The sequence below is a fragment of the Psammomys obesus genome, unplaced genomic scaffold, assembly GCF_907164565.1.
Source record: "Psammomys obesus unplaced genomic scaffold, mPsaObe1.curated_primary_1811, whole genome shotgun sequence".
NCBI lineage: Eukaryota > Metazoa > Chordata > Mammalia > Rodentia > Muridae > Psammomys > Psammomys obesus.
This window is the reverse complement of record NW_026596125.1, coordinates 18393963-18413122: the sequence shown is the minus strand read 5'-3', so window position 1 is coordinate 18413122 and position 19160 is coordinate 18393963. Positions and strand designations below refer to the sequence as shown.

General features: G+C 49.8%; 1 protein-coding gene across 3 annotated transcripts in view; it reads left to right on the top strand.

Moving 5' to 3' along the window:
• Shtn1 (shootin 1) overlaps nucleotides 1-19160 on the top strand; it is a 73141-nt gene that overhangs the window by 19758 nt on the left and 34223 nt on the right. For all 3 annotated transcript variants that reach the window (XM_055591727.1, XM_055591728.1, XM_055591726.1), the window contains exons 4-8: nucleotides 7436-7530; nucleotides 10831-10999; nucleotides 13745-13842; nucleotides 14978-15059; nucleotides 18060-18154. In XM_055591727.1, coding sequence (XP_055447702.1) covers nucleotides 7436-7530; nucleotides 10831-10999; nucleotides 13745-13842; nucleotides 14978-15059; nucleotides 18060-18154 — 539 coding nt within the window. The remainder of the gene's footprint in view (nucleotides 1-7435; nucleotides 7531-10830; nucleotides 11000-13744; nucleotides 13843-14977; nucleotides 15060-18059; nucleotides 18155-19160) is intronic.

The following is a 19160-nucleotide window of genomic DNA, read 5'->3' as shown; positions in this document are numbered from 1 at the left end:
GCTGTGGCTTGTTACTGGAGGCTGCACGTTTTTGTCTAGCGCTGTGGCTTGTTACTGGAGGCTGCACGTTTTTGTCTAGCGCTGTGGCTTGTTATTGGAGGCTGCACGTTTTTGTCTAGTGCTCTTGCACACATTCCTATTGACTGTATATGATCATGTGTCATCTATATACTAATAGGGTGCTATAACTCTGTTCTTCCATTGTTTCTGTTTTTTAAAGTATCAGTAATCTCCGGCAGGTACTCACATCTTTGTAAAATCTGATTAGTTTCCTAGATTAGTTCGAGAAAAAGGAATTATGCCAGAATTTTGTGCAGATTTGGGCATATAGGTACTGAAACTTCATTGCATATTTACGCTTGTTCTTCTAACAGGAGAGATCTGATTCCAGGGGTTGTGTGGACAGAATGGTGGTGCAGCCCCTGCTGGCACATATGAGGAGGCCCTGGGCTGAGTCCTCGCACTTCAGCCCGCACTGGTCAGTCAGTCTGTGGAAAGAGGCTGTAGGGGCAATGAGTGTGTCTGTGGCCTCCATGGTGGTGTGGATTAACAAGGGACTGTATGTCCCCTTACCAAGCCACATCTATTCACGACGTAAGCTTCTGACACATCACTCAGGCCTCAGTGCCATGGCTGAGGAGAGAGCAGAGCAGCTGCTGCTTTCTGGAACTGAGCATTTGAAATCGCTCTCACTACGTTACATCCTCAGAAAAGCAATAATAATTTTGACATTTTTTACTAGGTTATTTTTCATGTGACATAAATCTGTTATTTATCCTCAAAATCAGAGCATAGATGATCAGATCCAAGAGCGTCACACGGGACTATGTCCTGGTCTAGAGAACCAGACGCTGTAGGAAAGTAACCCTTACAAGCTGGACCCCTCTAGATCATTCTGCAGAGCTGGAATATCCCACAGTCCTGCACGGCAGAGCATTCTGAAAAATGAAACACCTGTAAAGCCTACCTGTTAAAATCCATTCTGAAAAATGAAATACCTGTAAAAGCCTACCTGTTAAAATCCATCACCCTCTGGCCACAGCCAAGAACACCACAGGATAACTCTGGTGGTCTTGCTGTCTGAGGAGGTCGGAGACGAGCCGGAAATGCCACCGGCTTGTGAGTGGGTGGACGGCGGTTGCTCTGCACCTTCTCATTCTCCAGCACAGCCTGCTAACGTCCCGTGAGCACCTTGGGATGAGCAGGCCTCCTTGTTGCTGCCAGTCATGGCACGCAATTATTGGTGGCAGAGTGGCGCTCTGTGCCCGGGCGGCTCGGGTTCCTCATGCTTCCGTTTTCCACAGCAGGTTCTGGCCCAGCTCGTAGGTAGGGACCCGCCTCCTGTGTTCAGCAAGCATGGAAACAACTTTGCCACGTTGCTTTCATCTCCCATGCCCCTCCCCTTCAAAAGTGGCTTTTCCTCTGAATATGCTGATCCTTCCCCGAGCAACTCAGATGAGGCCTGAAAGAGCTCACTGAAATGCAAACACAGTATCTATTGTTAGAAGTGTTTAATTTTTACTTTTATGGAGCCCGGTTAAAGTCCAGATGCAGGAAGTCAGAAGACTTCTTTAGAGAGTATTTTTGTACATTAGTTGTGAGTGTGTACACATGTGCAGGTCAGAGGGCAAGCTGTGGGATCACTTCTGTCAAGTGTGACAGTTTAGGGATCAAAATCGGCAGGATTGGTAGCAGGCTCCCCTGCCCACCGCGCCACCCTGCTGCCCCGATGGCTCTCTATTCAGTCCGAAAAAGACTGTGGAAGGGCGGTTTCATCTCTCACGGGGAGGGAAGAGTCTCAGGCAGCAGAGTGCTCGCCCAGGATGCAAAAAGATGTGGATTTGGAGCCCTCGTGCCACGTCAGACTAGGCGTGGTGTACACCTGTGATACCAGCACTCAGCTAGGTTCAAGGTCACGTGTGGGTGGCTAAGTGCAAACCATCCAATGTCAAGACCCCAAACAAAACAAAGCAAAGGGAAAGTTCATTTCTCTAAGGACTGTGTTTGAGATGGATAGTCCGTGGCTTTGAACCGTGGGTGGAATTTAGATGTGGAAGACAATGTGGCTGACTTCATCAGTGTGAGCTCTACAGGCGAGCGCCCAAGCGCTGAGCCAGCTTCGTCGGCAGTAGCTCTGCTGTCCTCTGCTGTCCAGGTCGAAGGGAGGGCACCTGCTCCGGCTTTCTCCGTAGCTGGGGTGCGGTGAGGCACCTGCTGCTGTGGCCATCTTGCCTCAGAACCGAGGGTTGGCGGGCACAGTCCATGTCGTGAGCCAAGACAGTAGCCACCCGGGAACGGGCACTCGAATGCCCTGCGGAACTCCTGGCTGCCCTGAAGTCGCCGTCATGCTTAGGCCAACCTCTCAAAGTTCAGGAAGAGCGAGGCCCAGGGGAGGCCTCTGCCCGGGTCCCGCTCAGCCCAGCTTGGCCTTCCTTTCCTGGCCTTGGCTCCATTCTGTGCCAGTGTTGGCCCTCTGCCAGCTCTCCCTCAGTCTGTCCCTGATTGTCCCCACACAAAGAACACCTCCCAGAGGGAAGCCATCGCCCACAAGGTCCCGTCCTGTCTGAGGCTCTGTGGTAGACCCTGCCTTATGTTAAGGGTACCGTGTTCCCACAGTGCTTGCTGTCCCCCTTGGCTCTTTTGTGCCTTCCTGGGAGCTAGGAATGGGGCTCTTTGGACCCCCTGGCTGGAAGTGGGTGCAGTGTGCAGGTGTGTAGTCTCAGCATCCAGAAGGTGGAGGCAGCTTCGTCAGACGTTCATGTTCGGCTGTGAAGTGCATTTGAGACCCCATTTCCAAACAAAGCCAATGAAGCACCATGGTCAACTGCTAAGGGCAGCAGAGAGATCTTTCTAAACAGTCTGCTGCTGAGGAAAAGAGTTTGTGCTGTGCTCAGGCCTGTGCTCCAAAGATGCCATGGGCGGAGGGCTGGGGAAGGGCTGAAGCAGCGAGAACAAGCCTCAACTGTTAGTTTTTAAAAAAGGCGTGGAAAGCTGGGCTGTCCTAGATGCATGTGGCTGGGCTGTCAGGATGAGTTACTCTACATTTCAGGGCCGCAGTGGGCTCATAAAATGCCTGGACAGTGTCTACATCGTAGGAGCAAATCTGAGAATTCGTGGACCACAATCCTAGGACAAAGAAACACCCAGGCTGGGCTCAGCAAGCAACGAGCAGTTCTGCACTGCAGCGAACGTTCTAGAAGAGGCTCACAACTCAGACCTGGACCTATCTTCAGCTTTTCAAAGGGCTTGCTTTGTAGGCGGCGCTGTTGTAGGGGCAAGGGAACCAGCCGCACAGAACAGAACCATGTTTTACAGTTGGGTGTGGTGGCCGCGCCTGTTTAATTCCAGCACTTGGGGACAGCCACAGGAGCCAGGCCAGCCTGGTCTACAGAGCGAGTGTTAGGGCTTCATGTGTGCACAGTCTGCAGGTGAGGAAAACCTGTTAGGAGAACCCCACCCCGGTGTACGTTCTTGAGGTCTGTGTGCAGGAGAGCAGAAGTTTGAAGTTGCAGATGGCACTCAAATGCTAATTCATCCAGACTGATAGAAATACCAGAGGGTGCTCTTGTACCTGTGAGTTCTCAAAGCCCTTTTTTAAAAATTTCATTTCTTTTTATTTTTGAGGTGGGGTTTAACTTATCTCAGTCTGTCTTTGAACTTCTTGCAGCTGAGAATGACCTTGAACTCCTGGTCTTGCTGCCCCCACCTCACTCGTGTTAGGTTTGCCGTGTTCCGCTCTGCTGGCGTGACCGGTGCTGGGTGGGGCCAGGGATGCTGGCACTCAGAGTGACGGCGAAGTCGGCCATAGGTACAGTGAGCCCCTCCTGCAGCCGAGGCCAGCAGGCGTCAGGTCAAGGCCTCTCCCACGCCACCCCGACTGACCAGGCCGCAGGGAGGCCCCTGCTGGCAGTCACTGACAACGTGGCCTTTCCTATGGATTTTGTTTATTCCAAAGACGTAGCTACAATCTCAGGGACCCTTTTCTTAAAGTGTAGCTATATTCTTTTCTTTTCTTCCTCCTCCTCTTTATTTATTCATTTTTATTTTCTGAGACAGGTTCTCTCTGTGTAGCCCTAGCTGGACTGAAACTCACCAGGTAGACCAGGCTGGCCTCAAACTCACGGAGATCTGCCTGCCTCTGCCTCCTGAGTGCTGGGGTTAAAGGCCTGTGTGTATCACTGTGCCCTGCTGGACCGTTTGTTTGTTTTTGTTTTTGTTTTGTTTTTTTTTCAATTAAACATTGTATATAAAAATGGAATTTCATAGGCAAAGTGTCCAGGGGTCCTAGATAGGAGAAAATCCCAATCATTAAATGAATAAATAAAGGTTTTAAAAATCTTTTTAATCTTATACACACACACATACACACACACACCCATACATGAGTACAGTTAAATTAAATTGGAAGGAGAAAGAAATTCATAATTGAGAATGAGCTTTGTTCTCCCTCCTGTGACCTTGGGTGACAGGAAGGACCCCTGTGGTGTGGTCTTCTGCGCCTGGGAGTTGAGGGGCAGGTCGCCATGCTATCATTGGCCTCCGGTGAGTTTCTGAAAGTGAAAATCACAACACAGCTTAAAATCTTCTGCTGATTCCCTTTCCGAGCCCCTCCCCCATCAGATGGAGCATGCTCCGCTCCCGAAGAAGCAAGTTAAACCACAGGACAGCTTTTACAAAATATTCAGTGAAGAAGGGCTCCTCTCCCTTATTATTTTTCGCTAGGCCTAAGCCTCTCGACTGCGGAATAATTTTTTCCCCTTACTTTCGTGAGGAAGAATGTTATTGAATAAAAAGTCAAATTCCTATGAAAAATGCAGAGTGTTTATGTTTTTGTTATGAGAGTAGAAACGCCAGATTGTGGCAGAAAATGTCAAGTAGTTAAGGCTAAAAAATTCAAAGTAATATTTGATGTTGTAAAAATTGTATAGGTTTCTTTTCTCTTTCCTTCACATTTTTGAAGAACCTACCTTGTAAACATAGTGATAAAATGCCAGGAATATTAGGATTTTAAGGAAATAATAGAGCCTATTATTTAAACTACAATATAAAAGGCAATTACATTGATGAAGAGCTACACCGGCTTTGTGTGTGTGAATAAACTTGGCCCGCGTTCAGCTTCTATTTGTTTCTCTGGTATAAACACATATTGTGTGTGATTCCAGTTTAATGGGGACCCGTTTGTATGCCAAGCAGCTGCATTTTAGGACCTATTGCGTGATTTCATAGCTCTCTGAAAATTGGTTCTATTCAGAACGGGAGATAGAAGAGGACGGGGAGGGGGGGCTTCGGCACACAATCATTTCTTTTCAATTGGAGCCAGAAAGGTTGATGACAACACGACCATTGTGTTATAATGATAAGACCACTAAGGCCCCTGCACCTCTCATCACAGCTTTCACTCCACGGCAGATACAATTTAATTCACTGCTCCGTCAGCAGCGCTGACACCATTATGTCGCCTGTCTCCGCGGTTGTAATCACTGTCCTCTGAGAAATGCAGTTGAAATGATCTTGAGCAGTCAAAGAAACTCTCAATTAAGGCTGCCACTTCCAATGTGTCAGATTGTGTCTTATGCTCTTGGTACAATTTTCACTTCCAATCCTGTTTATTTACAATGTCTACCAGTAATTACGCTTAACGTGTCATTTAGTGAGGGGGGCCCCTGCCAAGCGATTGTCGGGGGCTTCTGTACCCTGGAGTGGGAGTTTCTCGAAGTCAATGCCATCAGCAGCTTTTAGGCCCTGATGGGGTGCGGTAGGAGCGCATAATGCAAGGATCGCGCTCATCAAGTCATAATTAGATGCCACTCAAATGTGCCACTTGTAATAACAGTGTTGATTCCTGTTTTTCTCGGTGGCTGCAACTGCTAATTAGTTAAGTGGTTTTGGTTGGCCCGCATTTGCAGCAGATTATCACCCTGAAAAAATGTCAAGGTTAGAGATGTTTCTGGCCATTTAGTTCCGCTTTATGAATTTGAATATTAACATAATAAGAACTTTGGACAGACTTAGGAAGTAATACATTTTTTTTTTGGTATTTAATTTAGAAAGAAAAAAAATTCCCCTGAGTTTAATCATAATTGCAGGTTAATTAAGCTTAAATGAAGCAAAAGTAATCTGTCTTTGTGCTCTGCGAGCCTGGTGCTTTTTGCTAACTTTGTTGGTTTAGCATTTGGGGTCCCTTTAATTTTTTTTCCCCTTATGCCAAAAAAATGGAAGTCAGTCTCCATATGTAGAGTTTAGGCTGAGATTCTGAGATTGTTTTTTTTTTTTTTTTTTTTCTTCTGACTAGAAATGTGGGTGGGAAAACATCACATTTTTTTCTTGTTTAATATTTAAAATATCATTATAGGTCTGAATTAGCATGTCTTTAAATCTCAATTGACATAAAGCAGCTACTTAAAGAATCTAAACATTAAACAATTTTGTAAGTGTTGGTAACATAGCAAGTAAATTTTGATTTGTTTCCCTCCCTCAGTGATACTTTATATTATTGCAGTAACAGTTTGTGCGCCCTGTTTTCTCCACGAGGCCCGTAAGTCTTGGTGCCGCCGTTTCCTGGCCTGGGCTTGGTGAAGTAACGAGCTGTTTGTCACTGTTGAGGATGAAAATCACGACACTTAGCTAACTGAGCAGCCACAGGATCAACTCAGGGCTTACTTTTCCTTCATTTCTTGTGAGCTCATTTTTCATATTAGATCCACTAGCCACATCTAGGCTAATCAAAAGCTACCATTTTGTGACTTTTTATTTATGGAAGCTTCTTTTGTTTCCTCGAGTAGATGTGTCTATTGCCATGGAAATAGCCACATAAAAACAGACTCTTCAGGGCTGGGAGCTAGCTCAGGTGCTTGCAGAGTAAGGACACAGCTCACACAGGAGCCAAGGGTGGTGGGGTGTGCCAGCCCGCCCTGCACCAGGAGGCAGAGGCGGGCATTCCTGTTCCACTAGCCCAAGAACTGATGGGAGAGCCTGGGGCCAGTGGGAGAGCCTGGGGCCAGTGGGAGAGCCCACCCTCCAGGACAGAGAGCTTCTGAGACGAAGCAGTGGGAGACGCTTCATGAGAACAAGGCAGGACGCTCCTGAGGAGTGAATCCCAGGGTGGCCTGTGGCTTCCACACATGGATACAGGCATGCATGCAGATGCATGTACTCTCATGCATGTACACACACACATGCACACACACAGACACAAAGTCTGTTACACATGCGATAGTTGAGAAGGTTTATAATTTATGTGTGTGTGCCTTTTTCTTTCTACATCCATACATTAGCTGGGATTTCATCAAAGGCAGCTTCTGAGGAGCGTTTATTCATGGCAAAGGTCTAGATGTAGGAAGGACTGAGGCATTCTTGGTCACGGGGCAGTGCGTGGGTGTCTGGAATCGTTGGCTGCTCCGTGAATGCTGAGCTGCTTTTTCCTCTTCACTCGCAGTTTCTCACATGGTTATCGAGGAAGTGAATTTCATGCAGAACCATCTTGAGATAGAGAAGACGTGCCGGGAGAGTGCTGAGGCCTTGGCGACAAAGGTGAGCCTCTGCAAGCCGGGGGGCTGTGCGTGGGCTTTGCAGGGTGTTCCTGCTCTGTGTCTAATTCTCTGTCTGCTTGTCTGCTCTGAGAAGGAGGCGTAAGATTCCCAAACCCTGGACTGTGATTCTAGAGGCATCTGCCTGTATGCAAAGCCCATTTCTGATTATAAATGGTGTGTGTGTGTGTGTGTGTGTGTGTTTGTTTTCTCAACATTTGTGCCCATTTGGCCCGGAGAAGTAATCCCTGGGGTGGACTGTTAGAGCAGACTGTCCCGCCATCCCGCTTTAGTCCCAGTGCTGGGATGGAGCTTCTGTTGTGCACAATACCGGCCGTGGGTGTGATGAACGAGTCAGCTCGAAGCTTGCGTTTCAGGTAGTTATTTGTGCAAGCAGAGGGGGCACTCAGAAGGTGACCTCCATCGCACTGCTGATTGCCTCTAGCTGATGATTTTACCAAGTGTGTAATTTTCTATATTCTGTCTCATCAGAATTACATTATTATTAAAGAATGTTTTTGTCTCCATCTTCTGTGTTTTGGGTAAAAAGTGTCTATCAGAAAATGGATTGCAGCAATTTCCAACCAAAGTTCGTTAGTAATCCTGGTGATACACTCCTACCTCTCACACAACCGCCTCCAAAGTATTTCTTTGGAGGTGACTGAACTTCTCCTGTCAATAAAGAGATAATTTGCACTTCATTTGTGTGTGTTAGGCGTGTGCTTGCTGCGGGCATCTGCTTAACTGTTGGCACAAGGACACCGAGTTCATGAGATACTGAATCAGAGCCAGTCTAGGAAGATGGTTTCCTTCTGAACTTCTTCCTGTTACACATCTGATGCAAGCCAGCATTTTGGGTCGATGCTTTGAAGACGCTGCTAGAATGGGCACCCTCAGGTTGCTGTCACTGCCTGGAGCAGCTGGCTTCACGGAATCTAGTGCCCAAGAGTGTCTCTCCGCTCCATCCACTCGGAGGAAGACACACCCACCTCTCAGATCTTCAGAGTTTGTGGAAGGCAAGGGCTCAGGGCCGGTACACTCTGTTTCTAGTTGTGCTCTCTGGCCGCCTCAGGTGACAAGGGGTTTGTGTGTGTGTGTGAGAGAGTGTGGTGGCTCTCCATCTGCTCTGTGGCTGTCACTCCAAACATAACCTTTTTTAAAATTAGTTTATTTCCTCTTTTGTATTTTATGTGTATGGATGTGTGTTGTGTGTGTGCTTGAGAGTATGTGTATATATAAGTGTGGTGTGTGTGTGTGTGTGTGTGTGTGTGTGCTGTACAGGAATGTGTGTGTGGCCCGGGCTCACCTCGACTTTGGGCATCTTCCTCTGTCACTGACCCTGCAGCACGGTACTTCAGCCGGGCTGGCCACCAAGTCCCTGAGATCCACTTGTCTCTCCCCCCACCCCCGCACTGGGGTCACAGTCGTGTTCCACTACGCCTGGTATTTGCATAGCCGTCGAGGTTGTGCACTCAGGCCGTTATTCTGTGAACACTCTGCCCATCGGTACCTCTCCCCAGCCTTCCTGGTTTAATGTGACTTTGGTAGGAGAGTTTGCGCCTCTGAGCTGTAATCGTGCTGGAACCCTGTCCCGTGGCCACAGTGTGGTGCAGGCCTTAGCTCTGGGTGAGGGGTGGACTTGCTTTGCTCCCCGTCTCCCAACCGATTCTTGCAACGGGCCCTTAGTGCACACCGTTTGTCCCCTAGAGGCTTTGTGAAGTGGATCTATCCTCTTCCGACCTTTGGGAACACGTGTTCTGTGTACATACTTACACATGTACATACACACAAAATTTAAAAATAAAGTAAATCTTTAAATGGAATTAATGAAGCTCCATATGCGGGCTCGTTATGTGTGACCTATATGCTACATATGTCAATGGGGCTGTAGCTTCAGCACAGCACTCGGAGCGTGTTATAGATGTGAAAGCACATCCAGCTCTCAGATTGGCGAGCAGGCTGCGTTTTTCTGAGTAGCAAGGATTGTGTAAAACCACCTTTTTCTATATCTTTGTCATAAAACTTCAAATGGGACATTCTTGGGATACAGTTTGGCCTCATCATTTTCTCAGAGGTCCAGCAACTCTGTTTTGCTGAAATGTGCAGGTTGAGCTGAAATGGCCAGGCACGCAAAGCCATATGCTCCGAGCTGTTGGGGTTACTCCTTTCTTCACTGTGCTGAGCCCAGTGTGACCACAATGTGGCTTCGCCTGCAGTGATGAGTTCAGCTGGCACAGGGGGAAGGCAGGTTGCTTTGCCTTTGCTTTGGCCACGTCTCCGATGAGTAGCACAGGTTCACCTCCGTAACAGGACAGATGGCGATGGTGAGATCCCTTCCCTAAGACTCATGAATTGTAGGTCTTCAAAATCGTCCCCATGCAATGTGCCAAGACTCCATTTCAGTAAATCGTGTTTTTTCCATCAGCAGAAGAGACAGGTCTGGGCTCTGTTGCTTCTGCCTGTTTCTCGCTTGGGGTTTTACTGCAGGACTGACTCCTCCTCTCAGTCCTGAGGTGGAAGGGCATTGTCCTCCCTCACACAGCTGCCCATGCAGAAACTCTCTTCCAGCACCCACATTTCTAGAGAGGAGGTCCGATTGGCTAAATGGAAGTCACATGACCAACTCTGGCTGCTTAGCCATGTGATGGCACTGACTTCCACAGTAGCCAGGAGAAAAGAAAAGAAGGGACACTAGGAGAACAGATTTCTTCTCCATGTTCTCAGCATCAGATAGAAAATTTGCTTGAAATAAAGAGACTTATTAAGACATTAATGGCTAGAAATGCTGGTATTTTACCTAAATTCCTTGTGTTTCTTTCTTCTGTGTGTGTGTGTGTGTGTGTGTGTGTGTGTGTGTGTGTGTGTGTGTTTGTGAGAGAGAGAGAGAGGGAGAGAGAGAGAGAGATGAATGAGGGTGCACACAGGCCATAGCCTACACAGTAGGTTTCAGAGGACAACTTCCAGGAATTGGTTCTTTTTCCATGGTGAGTTCTAGGGTGCTCGGGTCCTCAGGTTTAAAAGCTTTTACCCATTAAGCTGCATCATCTGCCCCTGAATTTCTTGTATTTCTTAAAGTTTATAACCAGCATTTCCACTTGCTGCTGCTGTAATTCAGGATGAGGCCTCACAGAAATAACACTAATATTAAGGCTTGTGAGCACTTCATTTGTTGAATGAATCTACCTCTTACATCCTACTGTGAATGTTAACGAATATTAAGACAAAAATACACTTAATTCACTTATTGTTTAAATATCCAGGGTGCTCATTTGACTGCTTGATAAAATGACTCTTTTATTTTCAGCTAAATAAAGAAAACAAAACACTGAAAAGAATCAGCATGTTATACATGGCCAAACTGGGACCGGATGTAATAACGGAGGAGATTAACATCGATGACGATGATCCAGGCACCGACACCGACAGCGCCTCGGAGACCTGTCTGTCCGTTCAGTGCCAGAAGCAAATCAAAGGTAGGATTCCGGTGCTGCAGCCGAGTGTGGCTTCTGCCAGGGCGCGGCTTCCCATCTCTGCTAGCACACCAGAACGTCACGAGGAGTTTTGAAAACACGTGGGGCTGGGGAGATGGTCGTGAGTCAAGCATGCTGAGCATTCAGGAGGCCCTGAGTTCAAATCCCCGGGACCCACATAGAAGCCTGCATGGATGTGCATGCCCGTAAGACCAGACCTGGGACGTGACCACAGGAAGAACTATCTGGATAGACCAGCAGCAAAGTCCAAGTTTAACCCGGGACCGTGTGTCAAGGGGAAAGGCCTGGAATGACAGAGCAGCACACTGACTTCTTCCTTGGGCCTTTACACAGGAGTGTGTAGGCACAGGACCCAAGCACGCGTGCACACACGCCACATGCACCACGCACACACACGGGAAGCGTTTTTGAGGATACTGGTACCTGGGTCACACCGGCAGCATTTCTGACTTGTTAGCCAGGGCAGTCAGGGAGGCCTGAACGAGAACCACTGGCCTTCCTCCTTCCTGCTTGGTGCATTGCGTCCTTGTTGGGAATGAGGCACCTTCAGAGGTGTGGCCTGTCTAGAAATGGGAAGTTACAGAACCTTAAGTGGGGTCATGATCTATTCTTACTTTTGAGGCTGCTTTATTTGGTGTGTGTGCCGCGTGGCATGCATGGGGTGTGCAGACTCTTGCTGACAGAGTAGTTCACACAGCCTCTCCTGTGGCGGGTGGAGTCGCCAGGAGTACAGAGAGCTTATCATATAAAGCCCAGGAGCCAATCCCCAGCGCCAAGGTGTGTGTGCGGCCAATACCCCGTGTTTGTTTGGGTCTCTGTTACAGAGCCAGTAACCCGTGTGACCGCACATTGTCAATGTCATGCTTATTGCTATGCCTGGGAGATAAACTTCAGGTGGAAGTGTGGACAGGGAAGGTGATTCTTGGCCTCACTAGGCTCATCAACCCCTTATGTTGAGACAGAGGGTGCTGGTTGGGAGGGAGAGGGCATCAAAGCCTCCCTCTGTTCATTGTTCTCCCTCCTGAGAGGCCTTGAACAATATGGTCTCATGTTCTTGCTTCTGGAACTGGTCAGCTGGTGGAGAAGGTGACTCAGAGCCAGATCTCAGAGCTTCGTCAAGCTGAGTTCATAAAAAAATAAAAAAATAAAAAAAAGATTTTTTTAGTTTGTAAATAACGATGTAGTGGGTGTCTTATTGCCCTTGGTGAAGGATGAAAGCTGAGAAGCCATCAAACAAACCTGGTGGAGCAGGAGGCCCAGCAGAAGCCTAGGAGGCCTGTGCTAGGCAGTGGGGACTTCAGATCAGCTGGGGGGTCCCTTTGCTCTGAGCCTTGTGGTTCTAAGGCTAACATTGTCAGCTTGCCACACACTTTCATTCAGTCATATTCACAATACAAACAAGTGAATAAACAGAACAACTGAAGCTCGGAAGAGGAAATGGCTCCTTCACATCTTCACGTCAAGATTCCTGTTCTCTTAAATGCTGGCCTTCCAGGTTATTCACTCTCCAGCATATGCTGTGCTGAGAGCTGTGGCCATCGTGAACCGTGGGAGAAATTGGAACAGTGCCTTATTTCTCTCTGCTGAAAGCCTGAGATGTTTTCTACCCCCAAATGCCAGATAGTGTTTGAGAATACAGGTTCCTGACAGATTGTGAAGAAAGCTCGGTTCGGTCCCTTTAACACAGTGACGCTGCTGAGCCTGTCTAAGTTACTGTGTGCTGGGATGGGCCTCCATGTGACCTTTCCAGTGGCCTCTGGCTTTTTCTGTCCTTTTGATTGTCAGATAACACTGACCACAAACAGAGTTTTATGCTTTTGATCCGATTCATGCCTTCTAAAAATAAATTTATTTCAGGTGCAGTCTTTAAGGAACTCAGTATAGAACTTTCTCAAAACAAAAGAAAAATAGAAAAGAGCTCCAGTTGGCCCAGCTGCACATACCCAAAGGGCCCTGCTTCTGTCAGAGGGTGGCATGTCACACCTACTGCGGCTGTATTCACAGCAGCACGGAAATGGGATGAATTGTCCATCAGCAGCTGAGGGGCAGTGTGGCACCCGGGCACAGTGGGGTTGCGTTCGTCTGTAAGCGAAAAGGAAGTTACCGGCTGGGGACACACTCTTGGTAAAGTGCTTGCTGTGCAGGGTAAGGACCCTGGAGATGTCGAGATGGCCAGGGAGCCTGAGTCCACAATCCCAGCCCTCCTGCAGTGAGAGACAGCTGAACCAGAAGCTTGAGGGCTGGCTGGCCTGTGTCCTCGGGTCAGCTGTGCTGAACCAAAGTTGTATCTGACTTCCACATGTATACGTGCAGTCACATGCCTGAACGTGTGCACACAACAGCAGAAGGGAAAAGGAAGTTATGGAACTTGTAGGAAAAGGAATGGAACTGGAAATATCCCTTTAAGTGAAGTAACCAAGGCTTGGGAAGGCAAATGCCACGTATTCTGTCTCATTTGCAGATCCTAGCGTCTCATGTTATCTTTGTGTGTTTGTAGAGAAATGGTTGTAAGTAGACAGGCATAAAATTACAAAGAGGTCCGTGAGGGGAATGAGGTTTTAAAGTAGGCTCAGGGGACCCTGGGGACGAAGAGTTCAAGTGGGGTTGGAGTGAGGGGTTGGAGAACCAACCAGAAAGAAAGGATGGAAATGCTGTGAGAAAACCTGTTGTTTTGTTTGCTAATTAAAAAGTAAAATAAAGTTTATTTTGATTCCTTTTATATTGCAGAGCTACGGGATCAAATTGTGTCTGTTCAGGAAGAGAAGAAGGTGTTGGCCATTGAGCTGGAAAGTGTCAAGAGCACGCTCATGGAGGTGATGGAGGAGGTGGGTGTCTCAGGCCTGGAAGGCCACACCTCGAAGGCTGGTGTGAGGTTGGCTGGGTCATACATTTGCTGTTATAAACCGACTTTTGATATTAGCACTGTGTGTCAACTTTGGCTTACTGCCCCATTCCAGTCACTCAGAAGTACAGACGTGAGCACACAGCCCTAGCTCAGCCGCTCACACTCAGGGCAGCTCCCTCCTGGGCTGATATGAGGCTGTAACACGGGTGACTCCTGTCTCAGACAACATAACACGAGGGGGCAGCCTTGGGGGAAGGGGTCGCTGCTGGATTTTGTTCATAGCTTACTAATGTGATCCAAGGCAAAGAACGAGATGTCTCTGATGGGAATCGGGAGGCTGGTGGGTCCCGGGCTGTGTCAGATCCGTTCTTGCACTTTGCTTCTTCAGGAAACAGCAGGAGAGGGGAAGGGTGTGCTTGTGTGCCCCGCCTCTTAGAGGTGGTGCTGGAACCCGGTCAGGGGTTGTTTCAGATGGCCAGCAGGGAATCAAGCAGGAAGGGTGAGCATGCAGACCTCCGCTGGGGCCACACCCAGCCAACACAGACCCGGGAAGCGTGGGGACTGCCCTGCCTTGCCTCCTTCCACGCCCAGCTCCCCGGCAGCTGCTGTTCTGACCTGGTCTTTATCGTTCCCGTGTGTGTCCTTACACGCCTGGAGCAGCACAGGGCGTTTGGAAAGTCTTCAGGCTCCATAACCGCAACTGTGTTTTAAAATTCAGCGAAATGCATTTGCCAGTTACCCACCTGGATCGGGTAGCTGTGCGTGGTTAAGGACCTGTAGTATGGGACTCTTTCCTATTCTCTTCCTGCTTTTAACATAAGATGGACGTCCAGGCTGGAGCCGGAGCTGAGTGCTGGCTGCCCTGCTTCTTGATAGGTGTGCTCTGCACAACTTGGACTTTTGCATCAAAGCACAAGCAGACCCTGAACGGCTAGAGTTCTCTGTGTGGGGAGGGTCCCTGTCAGTGGGAACATGTGAGCGATCTGGGCTCCGCCTGAAGGCCCGGGGCAGCTCAGAGTTCCGTAGGAGCGCCGGTGGGGGTCCCGGTGGGGGGTCTTGGGTTACTTTAGGTCTCATCTGTGCGTTTCTTTCTCCTCCATGTTTTACGCTTGTAGGTCAATAAAGTTAAGCAAGAAAAAGCCGCTTTAAACACGGAAGTTCTGGAGCAGAGAAGAGTCTTACAGAAGTGCAGCAGAGGTGAGCGCCTGCAGCCCCGTGCTCTCACGCGCCCTTGCCTGCATGTCTGGGCCACTTGTCCCTGCGTGTGTCCAGAGGTGGTCTCTTCCCGAGGGTGTGTTCTGCTAGCAGTTATGTCTGTTTCTTTCGCCACTGAGGAATTTGAAAGGATTTCTACCCCGGCCTGGTGGCACACAGTATCCCAGCACCTGTGATGTTAGACCAGCCCCGTCTACACAGTGAGTGTCTGTCTAGCCAGGGCTGCACAGTGAGAGCCCGTTACACTCACGCACACAGAGGGAATGTGAGTGTCCCTGAGATCCGCTCTGAGATCCTAACTAGGGGAGCGGAGAACAGGAAACTCTGAAGCTTCTTGTCCGGCAGCCTTGCTGGACAATGGTTCAAATTCTGTGAGAGACCTCGCCCCCAAAATAAATAAGTACAATCCACAGAGAGCCGGGGAGACAGGAAGGCAGCAGCAAGAGAGAGGATGCCCGAAGGTGACCTCACCTTCCCGTGTACACACACAAATGTGGGCACAGTAGTCACACTTCAAGTGTGCACACTGCACAGTTCACACTAAAAGATTAGGTCAAAGCATTTCCCTGCAGGGACGTGGAACGAATTTATTTTGAAACTTGAAACATTTACACTTCTGCCCTCCATGTTTTGTGGGACCACTTTTGCCCCTTTGGCACTTACATGCTTGGATCTGAATCTAAGAGAGAGAGAGAGAGAGAGAGAGCGCTTCCTAAGCCCAGCTGGCACACCGGCCGAGTGTGGCAGCCTGCACTGTCCACCCCCTCAGTGGGGGCAGTGGGTCCCGTGACTTCTCGGTCTTGTCCACACCGTGCGTTCCAGCCTACCAGGCGGGCATACGGGAACTCTGTTGTTAAGAAGTCAGGCGTGCCAAGCGCCTCTGCTCTGGTGCTCTACGCCCTTCCAGATCTAGTGAAGAGAAAGGGACCCGACACACAAGAACATGCCATGTCGTTTGGCCAGCATGTCGCCCTTACTGCTGAACATGGCCTGAGTGTCGGGGTGAGAGTGTCGTGGGGCGCTTACAGTTTAGTGCAGGGAGCAAGACCGGAGTCTCCACATGAGTGTGCTGGGGGAAAGGACCGTACAGTGCATCCTCTGTTGCTATGGTCAGCCACCCAAGGCTGGGCACTGCAAAATAAACATAGGTTTCTGGCTTCAGCTGCCACCAGGAGTATGACATCATTGTCTGCTTGGCTTTGGAAGGCCTTGATGGACCACCACAGCGATGACAGAAGTCACATGATGAGAGAAGGAGGGGTCCCATGATGAGAGAGGGGCTGCTCTGCTCTTTCATTCTTCATGAGATCAGCTTTACCCCTTCCGGGGCACAGGCCTGGTGGCTGGCCGGAAGCCACTCTCTGAAGGCCCCTGCACTTCTTCACACTGACACCCTGGAGCACAGCAGGGTTAACAGGTTCCCAGCCGCTCAGTGTCCTCATTCAGAGGCTGGGGCCCGGGGCTGCAGCTGTCCCTGTGGAGGCCTCAGCCTCTGCTTGCTTAGGGCTGGCGTGTGGAAGGGACAGGCCTGGAAGACGAGCTGGGAGACAGATGAGGCTTTTCCTCAGGTCCCACCTCGACATGTACATGGCCCTCTGCGTGTGCTGTGTGGACCGTGTGTGGGTTCTTCAGGAAGTCCCCTGTCTCGAAAGTGGGGATACGTGAACCCGCCAGGACCAGGGCGGCTCCTTTCAGAATCCAAGTGCAAGGGGCCTAGACATGGAAAAACTCACTTTTTATTATAGTGTTCTGGAGAGAGAAAGGCAGCCTGCCAGCCTGCCCAGGGCTCCAGATACTCATGTCCTCATTGTTCTTGTCGTGAATTTCTTTTTTTAAATAGCTCTGAAAGCCGCTCAGTCCTCGGGGACCTGTAATTCCCAGCACAAACCGCCACTTACACTACTTTGCTTGAGTTAGACTATTCTGCTTGTGTGTGAGGAGGCCGTAGTTATGAAGAGCAGAGTTTGAAATTCTATGTCATTACCCAGCAAACCCGTCCTTAGTCAGTTAGGACTGAAGTGCCCACTGGAACAGGGCGTGAAAGCAGCCATTAGGAGCGTCCCAGTGGGAGTTTATTGACGTGACTCAGCTCTTCAGTGGCGAGGCCTGCATCGGGCCGCCTCCAGTGCGGCTGGCTCCTGCGTCCCGTGCTCACCGTTATTAACAAAGCAGGCCGCAGCGTGTCAGCAGCAGTGGCGCCTGGGCTTTTCTCCGGCAGGACCTTTCCTACAGCAATTCTTGGGTGCCTGACTTTCGGGGGTCCTCACCGGGTAGCCCTGACTGTCATCTTGCATGTAGCTGTTGGCCTGTCATGCGTGCCCTGCCCTGTGAAATTCCCGTGATGTGCCTTTTGTCTGTGTCTTTAAAAGACAGACCTGAGGGAGCTGGGGAGATGACTCAGTGTCCAGAAGCACCTTGTTCTCTGGCAATTCCCAGTTCTCAGTTCCCAGTGCCCTCATGGTGGCTCACAACCACCCAAAGCTCCAGTCCCAGGGGACCCGACACCTTCTGACCTCAGTGGACCCCCGGCAACGCCTGTGGCACAAAAACAAACACACAGACAACACACTCCACACATTAAAGAAAACCCAAAGGCCAGAAATGTATTCCTTTTCACTGACTTTCACAGTGTGTGAATCTGAAAACATGTCTTTCCGTAGACCCGCACAGTGGGATTTTACCGAAGCGCAGCCTTTCTCGTGCTGATTCGCCGATCCCGAGGAGTTTCCCCCAGTGGCACCAAGAGCATGCTGGCAACCAAGTCTCTGTCTGTTGTCCTGATTTGCTCTTTCAGGGTGCGCACTGGCAGCTGAGACTAGGGTGTGAATGGTTTTAGATTTTCTGTTCACGTTACCAGACTGCCGCATCAGGTCAGCGTTGCACCAGCCAGGACAGGCGAAGGCACCCACATGCCTTGTGAGGAATCGGCTGCACACGAGCTACTGTGAGGTGCACAGCCCTTGTCTCTGCTCTTTGTTTCAGTGTCCATGCTGGCCGCTGAGGAGTACGAGGAGCTGCAGGAGAACCTGGAACTCGAGAAGGACCTTCGCAAGAAAGCGGAGTCTTTTGCACAGGAGGTGGGTATGTTGCCATGTCAGGGGACTTTGTTTCCAGGGCTTCCAGGGCCTGGAACTCAGCTCCCCGGACCTGCACAGTGAAGGCCCTCCCCACCAAGCTGTCCTCCTGGCGGGAATGGCTGAGTCCTCAGAGCATTTTGTGGGTGGGAGAGAGCTGGGTGGGAGGACTGCCACCGAGTGACCCCAGTGTGTGGCGGTGGCCAGCTCGTGTGCGAAACGCCCACACTCAGGGGCCTTGGGAGTTGGGGCGGTGCCCACTACCATCCCGGATGAGACATGGCGTGCCCACCTTTCCCTTCTGACGTCGGTGATGCGCTCACTGCCTGAGCTGGTTGGCTCACTGGATGGACCCGTGCCATGTCGCACACCCGTTATCCCTGGCTCTCACAGGGTAACGACACTCCTCTCAGGTGAGGATGAGCGCCCAGCGTCTCTGGGTCCACCTGACCATGTTGGCTCCAGGGCTTTGGGCACCCACGGCTCCAGGCTGCAATCCCGGAGGCTGAGCCCAAGTGTAAGGAGCCCCATGCCCTCAGAGGCAGCTGGGGCAGTGAAAGCTGCCCTAGACAGGGTGCCCGAGGCAGAGGGGACGGGGTGTTACATCAGTGACACTTGAAAACTGGACCATGTTTCCAGGGAAAGGTTTTGTTTGTGTTCTGTGTTCACCCCTCAGCAGTGCCGGGCCAACATCGACCTCCTCAGAAGGTTTGCTCTAGGCTCATCCGGTGTGAAAAATCAGGATTTATTTTATTCAGAGAGTTTGATGAAGGGCAGATAAATGTTCTCTCTTGACCTGTAAGGAGGAGAATAGGCCTGGAGTGTGTCATGCCCTCTAGAACAAAAGCTGTGTGTAACTGGGTTTGCTGTGTGTGTGTGACTGTCTTAGTTGTGTGTGTGTGTGTGACTGTGTTTGCTGTGTGTGTGACTGTATTTGCTGTGTGTGTGACTGTCTTAGTTGTTGTTGTGTGTGTGTGTTTGCTGTGTGTGTGACTGTCTTAGTTGTTGT